At 53.5% G+C, this 18,262-nt stretch overlaps 1 protein-coding gene across 9 annotated transcripts in view; it reads left to right on the plus strand.

Moving 5' to 3' along the window:
* The window catches only part of CABIN1 (calcineurin binding protein 1), a 163,667-nt gene that overhangs the window by 98,706 nt on the left and 46,699 nt on the right, over positions 1-18,262 (plus strand). For all 9 annotated transcript variants that reach the window (XM_050745881.1, XM_050745883.1, XM_050745890.1 and 6 more), the window contains 2 exons: positions 2,996-3,327; positions 17,732-17,845. In XM_050745881.1, coding sequence (XP_050601838.1) covers positions 2,996-3,327; positions 17,732-17,845 — 446 coding nt within the window. The remainder of the gene's footprint in view (positions 1-2,995; positions 3,328-17,731; positions 17,846-18,262) is intronic.

Genomic DNA, 18,262 nt, shown 5'->3' on the forward strand with positions numbered 1-18,262 from the left:
TCCAGGCAGTGGACACAAGGGCGTGCCAGACTGGCCACATCTGCCCCTTCCTGGTCAAGTAGAGGTCTAGTGACGATGCCCGTGTACCACACGCAGGATGGGATGATAAATGGTTGGGGGGGGCCCGCCCTGGGGGCAGTTGACCTGCCAGTGCCCAGCTTCCTGCCCATCTTGCCTGCCCGCCCTTTGTGGAGAGCACCCTCACTGGGCTTTTTTCTCAGACCAGTAGAGTTTGAGTAAGACGATCTCAGAAGTCAAAAGAGACAGACTTGAGGTCCCTGCTGGGGCATATTTCCGTCTGGGCCTCTCAGCTGTTGGTGTCTTGCCAAGATGTGTAGCCACCTGCGGGTCAGGCTCTTCCATAACCAGGCCCCCTGAGTTCACTGGGCCATCATTACACATCAGTCCAGAGGGTCAGCTGGAGGCATGTCTGTGCCTCATTCTTCTTAGGACTTCCATGGACTGATGTGGATCAGATGGCTCCTGTGCTCTGTTGGCCTTGGCGTATGCACCACAGGCATTCCAAGCCAGTCTTCCCTGCCTGCGTCAGGCACTGGCCTAGGCTGGAGCAGCCAGAACACACGTTTTACTTGCTTTCTCTTGGTAGAAGGAAGTTTTCTCATCTTCATGCAGTTAGGTTACAATTGGACGTCCTGGCCTGGAAACGTGGTGTGGTCTTGTTGGCATTTCTGACCCTCTTTCTTCCAGTAAGGCAATGGAGGGCTGTAGTGACCTGTGAGGCCAGTTCAGCAGTAGGAGTGGATGCTGTGGGTAAGGCAGCTCACCCCATCTCTCCTGGGCCCCTTAGGCCACCCAGACCCCTAAGCAACTGATTTTTATTGTTGTTGTTTCTGAGACAGGGTCTCGCCCTGTTGCCCATGCTGGAATACAGTGATGCAGTCATGGCTCACTACAGCCTCAACCTCCTGAGCTTGAGATCCTCCTGCCTCAGCCTCCCGAGTAGCTGGGACTACAGGTGGCACCACACCTGCCTAATTTTTTACGTTTTTTGTAGAAATGAGGTCTTGCTCTGTTGCCCCAGGCTGGTCTCAAACTCTTGGCCTCAAGCAGTCCTCTCACCTTAGCCTTCCAAAGTACTGGGATTACAAGCGTGAGCCACCATACTGGGTTGTTGTTCTTCGGGTTTTTTTGTTTGTTTGTTTGTTTGAGGTTAGGTTTAATAGGCAAAAGAAAGAAAAGAGAATAGCTCTCTCTCCAAGAGAGGGGCGCCCGAGCGGGTCTTCCCTGCAGCTAGGTTTCTAACTCAGTCTAGGATTGCTGTTTTCTTCTCTCTTTATGTGTTCTAAGATTTCTGGCTGAATTCTTGACCCTCTGCCTGCTTTCCATGAAAATTGTGCTCTGTGTGTCTTTGTGTCCAAGCTCTCAGTGCCTGATGTGAACCGCTGAGAGGCCTGCATCATCATCTGCTTCCTCTGTCTCCCCCGTGCCTAGCACAGGGCTGATCCCAGCATTATTATGGCTTACACTGTTTGGTGAGCCACATTTTGAACACATTGGAAACCTGGCACATTTTTTAATAAAGTGATGGTATCCTCTGTAAGACGGATGCCAGCCCTAAGCTGTGGGACGCAGGCAACTTCTTGAGCTCACATGAGAAGACAGTGTAGTGTGGAAGGAGCTAGGACCTCCTGGCATTCAGTCGTTAGGGCCACTTCAAAGAGTGGGGGGAGGGGCAGCCCGTGGTAGGCTCTGGGCCTGGGGGAGGGGAGATGCTCTTATGGCTTTTCTTTGCCAACGCCACTGGGGGCAGTGATGCAAGGGAGGGAGAAGGGCAGTGGCTCCGGGAGAAGGAGTGATGGTGGAGAGGCAAGGACACTGAGGGAGAGCCGTGGGTTGGGCTGCAGGGGAGCAGAGAGGGAAGATCAGACTAATAGCAGGTGGCTGAGGGGAGCATAGGGAGTGAATGCTCAGATTCTTTCCTCAACGAGAATAGTGATGGTGGGCAAGCTGGCCACACACCTGATGTCTGCAGATAGGCTTCGACTTAGCATGTGGAGAACTGGGGGCCTTGGTTGTTGCCCACTCGGCCCTGCCCCAGCAGGCCCCAGCTGTCTCCAGGCCACTACTACAATAGGGAGAGGGCTCAGCCATAGCACACCACCTCAGAACTGGTGCTGCTGGCTGCTTCTCTGGCTTCCTCCAGGCAAGCTGCGCAGGGTGTGTGCCATGCTCCTGGGTGCCTAAGGAGCCACAGACCACAGGACCCCTTGCCTTTGTCCCTTGCTCCCCAGCCCTTTCCATCTGTCCCACCCTCCCTGACCAGACAGCTTTCTTTTTCTGTAGCCAAGGAGCCTGCACCTCCGGGTATATAGCCCAAAGTCACCCAGGCTACTGTCATCATCCTGGGGCCAGCCCTGCAGCTCCACCACCCAGCCTGGCTATCTTGATGTGAACTGCTGCCCCATGGCCCCTGGTGGAGCAAGGCTGGGTGTTCAGGAGCTGGGCTCATGCCACCTGAGGGCCCATGTGGGAGCATTTGGCTCACTCACAGCAGCAGTAACCCTGGAGAGGGATTTGGGGCAGGCAGTGGGGCAGGCAGTGGGCCGAGCACTGAGCAGGGGAGCAGGTGTGCTGCTTTGTGAACCCTGGCTGTGTTTTATTTGATGATGGTGGTGGCAACACCTGCCCTTTGTGGGCTGCTTCCCCATGCCCCAGCCCCAGAGGTGGGACAGCCTGTGCCACCGTTCAGAGGGGAAGACCCAGAGCCCAGCCCATAACTCCCACTCTGTAGCTTCTGGGTCCCCCACTGCATGCCAGCTGGGATAGCCTCTTTCATGGAGCAGGAGACCTCTGTTGGGGCAGAGCCAGCACCGGGCCCTGTGCCTCCTGCTGCTGGGTCCAGCATCCACTCAGCAAGGGCATTGGTCCAGCCATCTGGTCACCTCACCGAGGCGCCTCCGTCGCTGGTGGTAGACCACTACGTGGACAGGGCCTAAAACCAAGGTGACTTTCTTTTCCTTCTTCTCAACTGTAGGAAAAAATGAGGAGCCATTGGAGAGTACAGAAGGTTTCCGGGCTGCAGAGCAAGGTGTCCAGAAGCCTGTTGCAGAACCCCCAGCCTCTGCTTGCATCCCTGGCAAGCCCTCAGCATCCATACCCACCCTGTGGGATGGGAAGAAGAGAGGGGACCTCCCAGGGGAGCCAGTGGCCTTCCCCCAGGGGCTGCCGGCTGGTGCTGAGGAGCAGCGGCAGTTTCTCACAGAGCAGTGCATTGCCTCCTTCCGCCTGTGCCTGAGTCGCTTCCCCCAGCACTATAAGAGTCTCTACCGTCTGGCCTTCCTCTACACCTACAGCAAGACCCACCGGGTGAGTGGGCTGCCAGGCCAAGGGGGCTTGGATTTTCCCAGGCAGCCGAGCATCTTTGAAGGTTGGTCGGCAGAGCCAAGACAGATTGGAGCTTCACAGTAGCAGCACATGGGAGGGATGGGCAAGAGAGCTGCAGGAGGCAGGGCCAGCCCCAGGAGTGAGCCAGCTTGCCAGGGAACCCAGTGGTGAGGGCCCAGGGTCACAGCCAGGAATGGAGGGAGGAGTGTAGTGGGCCTCACAGCCTCAGGGATAGGCTGTGGGGTGAGGGATAAGGATTTCATAAGCTCAACTACTCTTTCCTGTGAGGGCTGTGCAGCGACTCAAACTCTGATGTCGTGCTCCCTCACCCCTGCCATTCACCCATCATCTCAGCGACAGCATGCCCGTCTTCCAGGTGCCCTAGAGGAGGCCCTGCTTACTCTCTGTTCCGGCCTTGCTTGCCCTAGGCCCCGTCTCTCCAGCTGCATCTTGCAGGGGCCTCCTCACCATACCCTGCCCCTGGGCTCTTCTCTCTGATGCAGCTGCCGAAACCATCTTCACAGCCTCTGCTTTATGGGGGTTAGGTGCTAATAGCCTCCTCCAGCTCTTTCTGGAAAGCAGATGATATAGCGATCCTTAACAGCTGTGCCCCAGGCTTAAGTGCTTCCAGGGGCTTCCCAGCCAGACCTCTTCTGCTGGCGTTTAGATTTGGGGTGGTAATGTGACCTGGGCAGGGCCTAAATAGTAGGGGTGACTTTATTTTCCTTCAGTCTCTCCTCACTCACCCAGGAGGTGTTGGGGAGTGTCCTGGTCGTTGTCCTGCCCCATGTAGCTACATTCTAAGGGGGAAGCAGACTTAAAAACATGCAGATGGCCGGGCATGGTGGCTCACACCTGTAATCCCAGCACTTTGGGAGGCCGAGGCAGGGGGATCACCTGAGGTCAGGAGTTTGAGACCAACCTGGTGAATCCCCGTCTCTACTAAAAATACAAAAGTTAGCCAGGCGTGGTGGCACATACCTGTAGTCCCAGCTACTCGGGAGGCTGAGGCATGAGAATTGCTTGAACCCAGGAGGCAGAGGTTGCAGTGAGCCGCGACTGTGCCACTGCACTTCAGCCTGGGCGACAGAACGAGGCTCCATCTCAAAACTAAAAATAATAAATAATAAATAAAACATGCAGATGAGTAAAGCAAGTCTCATTTGACCAATACCACAGAGAAAACAACGGGGTGCATAGAGGGGTGAGGGTGCTGCTGTGCCTCTGTGAAGACACCTTTTATGCTGAGACCTGTATTGTAGGGGCCAGCATTGGTCTGGAAGGAAGGAAGAGCACCCAGACAGAGCAAACAGCCCAGGAAGGTGGCCATTCTGGGCTGGCATTGGTGTGGGCGAGGGCCAGAGAGAGCCAGGTGTGCTGGGCAAGCAGGGGTGACCTTTAGGGTCTTGCTGTGAGGACTCATTCAGGTCCTCCTCCTAGAGATCTCCTGCTGGTTCCCCCCAGCATCCTCTGTGGAATGTTTGAAGAACCAGAATGGACAGTTGGCCAAGAGATGGGGCCTGGCTTGGCACTGGCTATGTGCAGGAAGTGGCACTTCACAGAATTCTGCTTGGGGGACTAGATACAGGGGTCCAAGAAGGTAAGTGCTCTGTCCCCACAGTGACCACCATTCTCATGTGGCTTGGTTGATTTACTCAGGGCACAGCAGGTGACACAGGTCTGGGAGGGAGGGAGTCTCATCATCTGGGGCTTTGGTCTGTAGTTCAAGGTGCAGTGCATGCTGGCAAACGACAGCCAGCTCCCTGGCTATTGGTGCCACACTGGAGCCTGGCTTGCTCACTGCTCAGCCTGCACTTGGCAGTAGACCTTACCTCTGTACCTCAGGCCTTCTGCACCCTGGTGGACCTGGATCTTAATAAACCCCAACCAGCATGTCCTCACTGCTGAAGCTGTCTGTGGGCCTGAGGGGCAGTGGCTGATATGAACTCTGTTGGGCTCACCATTGCTTTGGGAACTTTCCCCCTTCCCTCTTTTGGGAGCAGCACAGCCCACTGCAAGAGCCCACACACACATCAGTGGAACAGACACTAGTAACCATTGTCCTGTCCTCCCTCACCTCTAGTGTCCTTCTGTTCAAGTGCATCCTCAAGCAGCCATACAGCCCCCTCTAGCTGTAGTCAGCTTTGACCAGGATCTGGTGGTCCCCAGTAGTGAGCTCAGACCCTTCTTTACCTTCTCAAGAAGCAGATGCCGAGATGGAATTTTGGGTACAAAATGTTGATTAGGAATTGGCACCTGTGCAAGGGAAGTGGGGAGGGACAGCAGGTTTGGGTGGGAGGAGAGTTGAGTGGTGATACAGGCCCCACCCACCCACCCTCCACTTCCCCGCTAAATGGCTTTATGTTGAATTTGAAGGAGCCAGTGCATGTAAAGTGTTTAGCTCAGCACTAGACACAGAATGCTGTTATTGTAGCCTGCCCCTTCTCTTGATGAATTTTTTAGAAGTAGGAAACAGTATTTCTGTCAAAATCAAAAGTTGGAGGGAGGTAACCACAATTCTACCACCCTAAAACTAGCTGTCTTGGGTCTAGTACAGGTTGAATATCCTTTATACAAAATGCTTGGGACCAGAAGGGGTTTGGATTTTGGCTTTTTTCAGATCTTAGAATATTTGCATTATATTTACCTGGCTGAACCATCATGCTAAGCCAAAAATCTGAAATCCCAAATGCTCTGATGAGGCTGGGCGTGGTGGCTCACGCCTGTAATCCTAGCACTTTGGGAGACTGAGGCGGGTGGATCACCTGAGGTCAGGAGTTCAAGACCAGCCTGGCCAACATGGCGAAAACTTGTCTCTACTAAAAATACAAAAATTATCCAGGCGTGGTGGCGCACATCTGTAATCCCAGTTAATCAGGAGGTTGAGGCAGGAGAATCGCTTGAACTGGGGAGGCGGAGGTTGCCGTGAGCTGAGATGGTGTCACTTCACTCCAGCCTGGGCGAAAGACCAAAACTCCCTCTCAAAAAAAACAAAACAAAAAACCAAAATGCTCCAATGAGCATTTCCTTTAAGCACCAAAGTTTCAGATTTTGGAATAATTTGGATTTTAGATATTTGGACTTAGGATGCCCTGCCTGTATTTCTTCCCAACTCCAGTACACATGCCCTGTTGATTGTGTGCTTTCAAGACCAGGCACTCCAGGCCCCAGAGGTGGGATCATGCCCCTTCTACTTTGCATCTGGGAACCTGGTCTGAGGGTCACACAGAGCTGAGTGACAGAGCCAGACATCAGCCCTGGGCAATCTCACACTGGCCCAGTTGCTGCACTGTCCCCCACACCCTGTCCACACTCATAGTTTGCCATTTTGCTCTTAACCATGAATGCCCCCTTGCCAGGTCATTTTGGTCATCTGTGATGGTCCAGGGTAGGTGGACCAGTTGACCCAGCCATCCCCACCCAGTAGCAGGGATGGAGGCTGCCTTGGGCTGTCTGCACCATTGATGTCAGTATCCCCAGACAACCCCCAATATCCATCAGCCTCAGTTTCTGCCAGCTTTTCTGTTTGTTGCATTCCCAGGCTGAGTTCCTTGGTTCTCAGAAATGACATACTGTCTTGAATCTAAGAGAGACCCCTTAAGCAGCAGACACTCCCTACCCACAGCCACACTGCCTACCCACAGATCTGCTTCCAGGAGGCAGCTCTGCAGGTGCCAAGTGTGCCTCAGGTAGCCTCGAGCCACTGAGCTCATTCTAGACCCTGCATATGCTGAGTCTAGGGTGGTTCCCGCTGGCTCCTGTGTTTGCTTCACCCAGAAACCTTTGCTGAGCACCAGTTACCACCACCAAATTAAATGCAGGTTGTTAACACCTAGCTCCCCTGAGAGCCTAAGTTAAGACCTACCGGCTGCTCTGGGGCATGCCATCCTGGGGGCTGCATGTGGCTCTGCCCAGACCTGGGGTGTCGGCTTTGCTGGCAGCAGCTTGTTCACAGATCTGGGGGACACAACTCCATGTTGTCACTGACTAATGTGGAACCATTAACTGGGAAGTAGTTACCACTTTCCAAACACAGCTGTTTGGTAACAAACACTTCCCGCTGTGTATATTTGACAGCAGCACATTTCTTCATAAAATCCTGCTGTGGGCTTGGCAGTGCCTTTTTCTTGTTGCCATCTCACAGCTCACTGGTGGACTGGAGTGTCCAATGTCTGCCTCTTCAAAGGGGCCCACAAGCAGAGCCTGTCTGGAGTTGTGTGGTTGACTCCTGAACCCTTGGGTCTTTCACAGGCATCTCCAGGTGAGGCTCTGCCTGCCCAGGCCTTGCAAAGAAACCGCCTTCAGGGCACAGTGTGCCACTTGCTTAGCTGCTGACAGCAGGGCTTTTGGGGGAGGAGGAGAGAATGTGGGCTCTGAAGCTGGCCTAACCTAGGTTCAGATCCTGGCGCTGCATGGGAACTCTTGGAGGTCCAGGGCTCTTCTTTCCTCGATGAGAATGATAGTGATATGAAAGCAGAATTATTGTGGTAATGAGGTGAGGGCTGCAGTGCTGGGGCAATATCCAACACACCCTGCCCTGCCCTCAGCCAACAGTCCTTCTCACCCCTCTAGTGAGGCCCATTTCTTCAGTGTCAGCATCTCCCATGACTCCTTGCTCCTCTGCCAGGCCCTCTGAGGGCTCCCTGCCTGGAGGATAGTGGCCAAGGGCTAGGTCTGTCCTGAGGGACCTTTGTTGCCTGCCTGAGGATGCCCTCCCATCCAAGGTTGGCACTGCTGTACACAGGCTGCCCCTGGACCCCCCAAGGCAGTCCACCTGTTGCCCTGCACACTGTGCACACCTTAGATGGGCATGATCATTTATACTGATAGCTGTAAGGGCCCTAATTCTAGCTACTGTATCACTTAGTCTCTGGATCACAATCTTCACCAAGATTTTGTGGCCTGAGTGTACACCCATAGAAACCTAGCTCTTTGAGCCCAGAGAGGCACCCCAGGAGAGACAGTACATGGCATCAGACACCTCTTGTCATGAAGGTTCTGGCCTTTACTGATGGGTGTCCAGGAAGAAGGCCAATGCATAGACACCCCTACCCTGCTCTCCCAGTTGCTTCCTTCTCAGCTGGGAGCTGAGCCCCTTCACCTCCTGCTACTTCTGCTGCAAAGGGTTCAGGGCAGAGGGGGTTAGTTACAAGATGTTCCCTGGAGCCAGCAATCTTGAACAAAAACAAATCAATTTCAAAACTTACTACAAATCTATAACATGCTCATCAAAACAGTGTGGAATATTAGCCTTAAAAAGGGAGGAAATTTGGTCACATCGGACAGCATGGGGAACCTAGAGGACATAATGCCAAGTGAAATAGCCAGTCACAAGACAAATACTGAATGATTCCACTTAGATGAGGTATGAGGTGTAGCAGCCTGGTTGTGCTAGCCCAGTCGGACCCCATTTCTTTGGTCCTGTACCGATATGGGATGAGCCCAGGCCCAGGGTTTGGTTACAGACAGACTCCTGCCAGGGGGACCCCATGGTGCTGTGTGCTCAGCTGAAGGATCACCAGGGAATCTGCTGACTTTTGACTTCTGGATCAGCTGGTGCTCTGGTGTGAACCTGGGTAAAGGACAGGTCAGCTGGCTGTGAACCCCCACCCCTTGCCCACCTATTGTGACTACAGTATCCCCACCTGCCTGTGCTGCTGGCTCATGTGGGGGACCCGTAGAAGTCAGGACTATTGTGCAGGTTAAATGAGAGGGCCTCTGAAGTGGGCCCTGCGCCATCAGACTGGAGTAGGTGTGAGGGCCTGCTGTTGAGACCCTGCTTTTTGCTCGCAGACAAGTGTTCGGGGGGAGCCAGTGAGCTTTGAGTTCACACTGACTGAGCCAGGACCACACAGATAGTAGAACCAGGCACCAGGAGGGCATGCTGGCCACAAAGCAGAGTGTTCACCTGCCTTTAACCTTTGCTCCCTTTCTGTGGATGTAAAAGTGGCCCCTTCCACAAAATGGCGGTGTGCCCTGCCTCCTCACATGGATGTCCTGGGCTGCTGCAGATCCCAACCAACCAGATTTTTGTCAAGCTTTAGTTTGTATAGTTTGCAAAAGGAGAACTTGATATTTTTCTCAACTTAGGAATCTTGATTTTGCATTTCAAAGTCTGTCTGCCTCATGGTTTGAAGATGCTGCTGGGCCTTTAGGGGCCAGAGGAGGTGGGACAGGTTGCCCCCATAATGGCCTGGTCTTCTCTCCTGCAAAGAAATGCAGATTTCAGCAGTTTGAATAGGTTTGAGCACTCTGCCAGCAGTTTTTATTACCAATAATATTGTTTAAACTTGGAAAAGAGAATGAAACTACCCACAACTGTCCCACAAGCCGTGACATGGCAGAAGTGTTTGTGTTTCGTGTGCTCCCTCCAGCATGTTTTCTGTGCATCTCTGCAGGTTTGCTCATTCAGCAGCTCTCTACTGAGTGGTTGTCATGCAGGAGGTTCCTGTTTGAGGTGCTGGGGATACAGCATTGTGTGCTCACTGGGAGAACAGAGTGGGCAGCTAGTGATGAGTAGGAAGAAAAATAAAGCTTGTTAAGGGGTTAGAGGTGGGATTGTGACTATTTAGACAGGGAGATTGGGAAGACCTGTCTAAGCAAGGATCTGAATCAAGTGAGGGAGCCCTGATGGCCACGAGGATATTGGGGGAGAGGCTTCCAGATGGACACACACCGAACACACATGCCTAGAGACAGAAACAGTCTTGGTGTGACTAGAAATCTGCTGGAAGCTGGTGTGACTAAATGGGCAAGGAGGAGAGAGGAAGGAGATGCGGTCAGAGGCTTTCAGGGCCTGGTTTGGCAGGGGAAGAGTTGAGGGAACATCATCCTGAATTAGGTTAAAGCTGTCGCAAAGGCTGGGCATGGTGGCTCCCACCTGTAATCCCAGCTCTTTGGGAGGCCAAGGCAGGTAAATCACTTGAGGTCATGAATTTGAGACTAGCTGGCCAACATGGCAAAACCCCATCTCTACTAAAAATGCAAAAACTGCTGTGGTGTTGTGTGCCTGAAATACCAGCTACTCAAGAGGCTGAGGAAGGAGAATCACTTGAACCTGGGAGGCAGAGGTTGCAGTGAGCCGAGGTCACACCACTGCACTCCAGCCTGGGTAACACAGCACGGCAAAACTGTCTCAAAAAAAAAAAAAAAAATCTGTCGCAAGGTTGCGGAAGAAGAGAGGCTCCATGTGACCTGAGTGTGTCAGAGACACTACTAGGCTGATATATAAAGAGTGAGTTGGGGGTGGCCCATCAGAGGCCTGGCAGGACACAGATGGCCCCATCTAACAGGAAAGTCTGAAGAGCACTTAATGAAGGAGCAACTTACACAGGCCCAGGCAGAGAGTAGGAATTCACAAGGGAGGAGGAGTGTGGTACCCTGGGCCAACCGCAGTGCCTATCGGGGCTGGCCATTGATGGCTGCCCCACATCAACTCCACAGGGAGGGAATTCAAGGAGTGAGTGCTCTGATCAAATTCCCTCAGTTAAACCCACCCAGTAGTCAGAGACCCAGGAGCTTGAGAATGTGTCCACACAGGTAAAGAAAAAGTGAGTGTGGCAGCAGAGATGGGAGGAGACCACAGCAGGATATCAGGAAGTAGTCTGATTCTAGATGGATTCAGACAGAAGAGCTGAATCAATGGATGAGACAGCATGGGAAACCTAGAGGACATAATGCTAACTGAAATAGCCAGTCAGAAAAGACAGATACTGAATGATTCCATTTAGATGAGGTATGACGAGTAGCAGCCTGGCAGCGCTAGCCCAATCAGACCCCATTTCTTTGGCCCAGGACCTGTGGGATGTGACAGAAAGAGAAAAGTCAAGGTCAGTCCACAGACAGTCATGCATCCTGCTTCTGTTCTGACTAATGTTGTGAATCAGTTGAGAAGGTTTGCACATCTATCACCTTCAACAACTGTATTTAACTTTTCATATATATATGAGTAACATAGAACAGTTATATATATATATGAGTATATATGAGTAATGTAGAACAGAGTTCCCTCCTGAGGCACTACTGACATTTGGGACCAAATAATTCTCTGTTGTGGGGATGTCATGTGCACTGGAGGACTTTCAGCAATATCCCTGGTCTCTACCCACTAGATACCAGTAGCCTTCCTCTAGCTGTGATGACCAAAGATGTTTCCAGACATTGCCAGATGCCCCCTTGGGGACAGACCCCCACCCCCATTGAGAACTATTGCCATGAGTCTCCCTCCCCAGGCAACTCTCAGGACTGTTGGGTACATTTCCTTTCCATCTTTCTTTTGCCTACTTTCTTTACACACAGACAGACACACACACACACACACACACAGAAACGTATGCAAAAATGGTTCTGCTTTTTCGTGCTCCCCATGTACTCATAAACTCTTTGATTGCATGACTTCTAATGACCACACAGGATTCTCAGGACCGGGGGGAGGGGGCACAGCTTTTACACTAAATCCTTAATATTTGGCTTTATCCAAACAAAGACATTCTAATTATAATTTTTCATGATTAGAAGTATCAGGAGTGGTTGGCTTTAAGTCTACCAGGTCTAGCTTTGGGGATATTCATGTCCTAGGTTGCTGGGGTGAGTTTGCAGTAAGTATGTGTCTGCAGCTTATGGATGTCCCCAGCAGCCCACTAGAGTCTCCCATCAGCAGGTAGCCACACACTCCTCTTTCTCTGGCCTATAGAACACTGTACTCCAACAGCTCCCAGCCAGTCCCCTTTGCATGGGGCAAGGGGTCCTGCGTGGCTCCAAAGGCTGCAGAAGGCCTTCCCTGGCCAAGCCCTCCACCACTCCTGATTCCTCCATTTGTCATGGAACCTGTGAGTACCATCTGTGCCCCCATGCCAATGCCTGAGGTATGGCTAGGTGAAGGGCTGAGCACAGCTGAGGTCCATAGCCACCTTCCTAGCAGCCCTGTGGAGCCCTGCTGGTCTTGCAGATAGGCTGGCACTGCTCCAGGATCCCCACCAGATAGTTTGCACACCTGGCATCACCATGTAGGAGTTGTAGAGCCCGACGTCTCTGACCCCCGCCATCTGTCCCTTGTGGGTTTGTGAGGCAAGAGTTAGTTAAGTGGCGAGTGGATCATCATCATTGGTTGTGGCAGGGAGACAGCCCCTGGGGGCAGAGACCCTGGGTGACACAGGCAGAGCACATCCTCCAGGCCACCATACAATAGTGACAGATAGCACCTGGGATCAGGTCTGCCTTCCAACTTTGCACATCTTGGGATAGCAGGTGTCCCCAGAGGGTAGTAGGCGTGTTCCCATCTCCAGCTGTCAACAGGCTTTGCCAAGCCCCCACTACATGCAGGGCCCACGGAAGGCTACAGGTAGGTATGCAAGCCACCTCACCCCAAGCTTTTGCTTCCTGTGCGAAGGGAAAGTGAGCCTGGGGAGTTCCAGGAGCTGTGACAGTCAGCCCAATGTTTGCTGTAGTGAAACGATTGCTGGCAGAGTAGTGCAAGTTAGTGGGCAGAGGCTGGCATTGAGGTTTAGCCTCAAGGGCTTGGACTGTTGCTTAGCTGGCCCCAGGGAGCATAGTGCTGGCACCCTGGCCTTGGGCAGGACCCAAGCAGCCCCTCTCATGCCCCATGGCTGTTGCCCTCCTCCCTCAACCTGACATACACTTCCTTCCCATTTTATGAAAGGTCAGACTGCTCAGCTTCCTTTCATTCTTCCTATGGGCATCTGTTGCACCCTTTCTGTGAGCTTCAAACTAGACTTGTCCTGGAGGAGCCATCAGTAAAGTCGGACTGTATCCCTGCCCTCATAGGGCTGATAGAGAAGTGGGGGCAGACAGCAGACCCATCTGCGAGTCAGTGGAAAGGCTATTTAAGGTGGCCATGGGGCTGTGGGTATAGTATTCCAGGGGAGCATCAGGGGAAAGGTGAGATGGCACCAGGTAGGGAGACCTGCAGGGACCAAGGTGGGAACAAGTGTGGCCAGAGGGCCGTTCACAAAGAGGGGTTGGGGGATGTGGGGGAGATGAGCCAGCGGGTAGGCAGGTAGACTGAGGCATGGAGCTGACTCTTGCCCTGAGGCAGGTGCAGCCCAAAGCCTTCAAGCAGAGGAGTTAGACGTCTTCTCTGCCTTCTGCTGTGAAGCAGGGATGGTCCAGATAGTGGGCAAGGGAGGGCATAAGGTGCCTGTATGCATCTGCGATTCTTTGCCCTACTTCTCTTCAGGACCTTACAGCCCTCCATCTGCCCTCTGTCAGAGCAGGGTCTATATGCATAAGCCTCAGGGCCCATGCAGCCAAGGAAAATGTGCCAATATCTGGTAAGTGGCTCCATGGGCCTCCTCCCATTCTCAGAGGTGCCTATGAGCCAGCAGTGTGACAGGTTGCATGACGCCATGATGGCTGGCTCAGTGTTCAGCACACAGCACATGCCCAGGCAGATTTGTAAAGTGACTTGCACACCCATAGTAGATAGGTCGGGGGTCAGGGGAAGAGCCCAGGCCTCAGACTCCTTGCAGCCTGGACCAGATGCCAGGGATGGCTCTGCCACTTCCTGGCTCTGGGACCTTGGACAAGCTCTTGAATTTCTCGGAGCCTCTATTTCCTCATTGGTAAACTGGCAATTCTGTGAGGTGAGGGGTTATGGCACTGTGCTCAGCCCAGGAGGCATCATGTTGCCTTACGTCACCACACCACACCACAAAGCTGCAGGGCAGGCTTTATGCTGCAGGTGCACCGTGCAAGTCAGATCCCCTTCCCCCTTGCAGAGGTTCAGCAAGGGCCCAACACAGTCTCTGCCCCCTCCTCCACCCCCCCAGCCTGGCACCCATGATTCCCCAGACAGGTCTCAGCCCTCCCTGTCAGCACCTATCTGGGGCCTCAGGCATGAATCAGCTAAGGGCCCCCATAACACTTTGTGCCTTAGCATCGATCAGCTCTCTTTCTCTGGTGGGCCCGGGAGACAGCTGGAGAAACACACTCTCCACCAGTACACAGTAGCCAGGTCTGCGGGAAGCTAATTTATAATCCAGGTTGGGTTTGACAGGCTAGTGCTTTCTGCACCCTTTGCCCCAGAAACCTCTCCCACTGCCTTCTCCCTTTCTGCTCCTATCTGGGGGACAGACCGGCTTGGTGCAGGTGGAGTGGTGGAAAACAAACCAGAGAGGAATGTCCATTCCTGTCCCATGGCCACAGGTCCTGCAACAAGGCAGCTGGGCAGGGAAGCAAAGTCTATGTGACTCTCTCCATCCTGGCCTCAGTGCTTTCTCTTGTGTCCCCAGCCAGAAGGAAGTCTTTGTTGAGGCTTTACTTTCTTGGTATTCTTAGGAAAATGATGGCTACTGGAGATGCTTCTTCAAGCCAGGCTCTCAGATCTCTTCCCGCTGGCCTCAAGTGCTGCTACTTAAAGAGGTCTTCTGGACATTTTTCCAAGTTCATGAGGAGCCCCAGAAGCAGCTTTGGGGTCATGACTCTTGGGTAACTTTTCTCAGGCCAGGCCTGTGCCCTGGGTCATGGAGCTGGAGGAGTGGTTTGCCACAGCATTGAGGCCAGGGCCATAGAGGAGAGGAAGGGTATACACAGGCTCAGTCACCTAGGTGGCCTGTCTCTGCTCTGGGCTCTGCAGCCCCTGGTCTTAGTACTTACTCCCTGCCTCATAGTCCCCTGGCTCCCCACTGGCCTTATGGGCAGCCACATCTGATCCCCTCCACCTCCTTGGCTAGGCCCTGACTATCCCCGGTGTCTGGGCACTTGCTTCAGTGAGTCCCTTATCCCCATAACAGCCTTGTGCAAACCACAGCCCAGGTATCACCTTCTCCCAGAGCCTCCCTGACCTTCTCAGACTGGGTGAAAGGTAGGTCTCCTTTGCAGCCTACCTCCATGGTCAGGTGTGCTCAACAGTGGTATTAGAAGTGTAGGTGACGGACCAGGCATGGTGGCTCGTGTCTGTAATTCCAACACTTTGGGAGGCCAAGGCGGGCAGATCACTTGACGTCAGGAGTTTGAGACCAGCCTGGGCAACATGGTGAAACCCCATCTCTACTAAAAATACAAAAATTAGCCAGGCATAGTGGCAGGCACCTGTAGTCCCAGCTACTCAGGAGGTTGAAGCAGGAGAGTCACTTGAATGACTTGGAGGTTTCAGTGAGCTGAGAGCATACCACTACACTCCACCCTGGGTTACTGAGTGAGATTCTGTCTCAAAAAAAAAAAAGTACAGTGTCCCACATCACCTTCTTGAGTCCACCTATGACTGATTAGACCAGGATGGACACCTGCCTGGGCTGAACCTCTCAGATCTCCTTTGGGAAAGACTTTGAACCAAGTGTGTCACAGTGGGTCATGGCTGAGCACTGATGCAGGTTGTGAGCCCCTTTCTTGGGCTTCCTGAGACCCACCTGCGTCTTCCTCTTAGAGCCCTGCTCTACTTACTAGTCTTTGAGCTAATCTTTCATTTTATTCCTTTTAATGAAGCATACCTGAACCCCCACCCCTTCTCCCTACCCTGTACTCAGTTTGTCTGCAGCTGACCCTCCCTCCTTGGACCTGCTGTAGAGCAGGGGCATGTGGACTGGGATAGGGTGGGGTGGGGTGCAGAGGTGGGAGGCATTATGTGAGAACTTGGAACCAGCCTCAAGAGGCTTTTGAATGAGTGGCCCGGGAAGCGGGCTTTTCAAAGCATGGCTGCCAGGCATTACTGGGGACCTTTTTTTTTTTTTTTTTGAGGTGAAGTCTCACTTCTGTCACCAGGCTGGAGTGCAGTGGCGTAATCTCGGCTCACTGCAACCTCCGCCTCCCAAGTTCAAGTGATTCTCCTGCCTCACCCTCTTGAGTAGCTGGGATTACAGGCGTGTGCTACCACACCAGGCTAATTCTTTTATTTTTAGTAGAGATGGGGTTTCTCCGTGTTGGTCAGGCTGGTCTCGAACTCCCAACCTCAGGTGATCTACTCGCCTCAGCCTCTCAAAGTGCTGGGATTACACGCGTGAGCCACCGCGCCCAGCTGCTGGGGACACTTGAAAGTAAACTACAAGTTGTTCCTCCTAGGTGCTGGAGCTCAGAAGTTGAAGGTCAGGACTGGGTATTTTACTGTTTTCTGTGAGTGTGAGCAAAGTGGCTTCTGCTCTCAACTGGGAGCCTGCCTCCGGGGTCTGAGGACCCTCTCGCTGCCCAGGTTGTTCCCTCCTCTGCCTGTTTCTCCTTCCCCTCAGGGAGGGGCAGGCAGGGGGTCCCTCAGCAGACGGGAAGCTCACAGTGAATGGAGCTTCCTACATACAGCCCTGGGCCCTGCCCAGTGCTAGGGAGCAGCCCTCAGTCCCTACAGCAGCCCAGTGGGGGCAGAAGGGTAGCCCTCTGTGCAGAGACAGGAGCAAAGGCTTGCAGGCAGGCTAGCATGGGCCCCACAGCCAGCCAGTCAGGGAGCTGGATTTGCACTTTTGCCTCATGATGATTGGGGAAACAGTTCAGTATGCTGAGCCTGGCCAGCAGTGGGCAGAATGGGACCAGGTGGGATAAGCTTGTAGATCAAGAAGTGAGAGGGCTTTCGGAGCAGCTGGAGTGCAAGGTGATGAAGGCCTGTGCCCAGTGCTGGGAAAGGCGAGCAAGGGACCTGAGCAGGAGGGGAGGACAGATTGGCCGGGACAGTGGGTACTGTGGAAGGGGTAGAGGGTCTGGCATTGTGCAGTCCCAGGTGCCAAGCCCAGCTCTGCCCATTGCCAGCCCTTTCCCTGTAGGACAGCATGGTCCTGAGGTGGAGTGAGATGGCCAGTGCAAGGTGCTTGGCTGCTGTGGTGAAGACCAGAGAGGGAGGAGTGGCTGGCTAGGCAGCTGGTGGGAAGGCTTGCTCTATGGGCCAGTGAGAAGGCCCCAGAGAAGGCTGAGGCAGCCAGGTCTGGGCCCACCCTCTTACCCTACAGCATTCTCCCCTGGGCCTGGATTCCACGAAGAGGCTCTTTGCCCAGAGATCACTGACCTAAGCACTGTGGCCAGAGCCTGGCCCTCCTAGCCTAAGGCAGCTGTACCACCGGCCATGAATAAGGAATGCTTTTCCTGACAAATAAGTCAAAGCTGCTATTTGGACTTGTGGAGGGCCCCTGACAGAGGCGGGTACTGGGTCCATGTGGCAGGTTTTTAGGGTTGGTCAGGCCAGGGGTCTCTGTCAGTCCCCTTCTTGGGCAGTCAAGGACTACACTCCCAAACCAGTGGTGCTGGGCAAGAGATCAGTTCTGAAAATGCATCCCACAGCCTGAAGATCAAAGCCCACGGCCAGAACCGCCTAGAGCTGTGGAATCAATGTATGCAGGAACTGCTGCTCATCGTGGTTTGCTGTGCAGCCAGGAAGGAGGGGACCGCCTGCCTTCCCTGTGGGCGCCCTGAGCAGCCCACACACTCACTTCCAACCTACTTCTTGTTTCCCCAGAACCTCCAGTGGGCCCGCGACGTGTTGCTAGGCAGCAGTATCCCGTGGCAACAACTGCAGCACATGCCGGCACAGGGGCTCTTCTGCGAGAGGAACAAGACCAATTTCTTCAACGTGAGTACTTTGCCTTGTTGATTTCCAAGACGGTTTGTTGCCATTGCTTTTCACTGAAGGCGCATGAATTGACCCCCTAGGTGGGTGTTCCCAGGGCCTCAGGTTTGTGGCATACTCAGAGGGCAGGCAGGGTGGTGCAGTCGAGAGTGAGCCAGACTCCGGTGTAGGGCTATGATTGCTGAGCGACTTCTGGCAAGTCACTGCCACCTCCTGTGGGGAGAGGCATGGATGAACTTGGTATGTTCTCCAAAGCCCCAGGTATTCTGGGGCCACACAGGCAGTGATGAGAGGGGTACAGGCCCAGGTTCCTCCTCCTGCTGGAGCAGCTCCTCCTATGGTCTCAAGCATGCAGGAGATTCTGACTGCCTAAAAAACAAGCGCGGGCTGGGTGCGGTGGCTCACGCCTGTAGTCCCAGC

The sequence above is a fragment of the Macaca thibetana genome, chromosome 10, assembly GCF_024542745.1.
Source record: "Macaca thibetana thibetana isolate TM-01 chromosome 10, ASM2454274v1, whole genome shotgun sequence".
NCBI classification, from domain to species: domain Eukaryota; kingdom Metazoa; phylum Chordata; class Mammalia; order Primates; family Cercopithecidae; genus Macaca; species Macaca thibetana.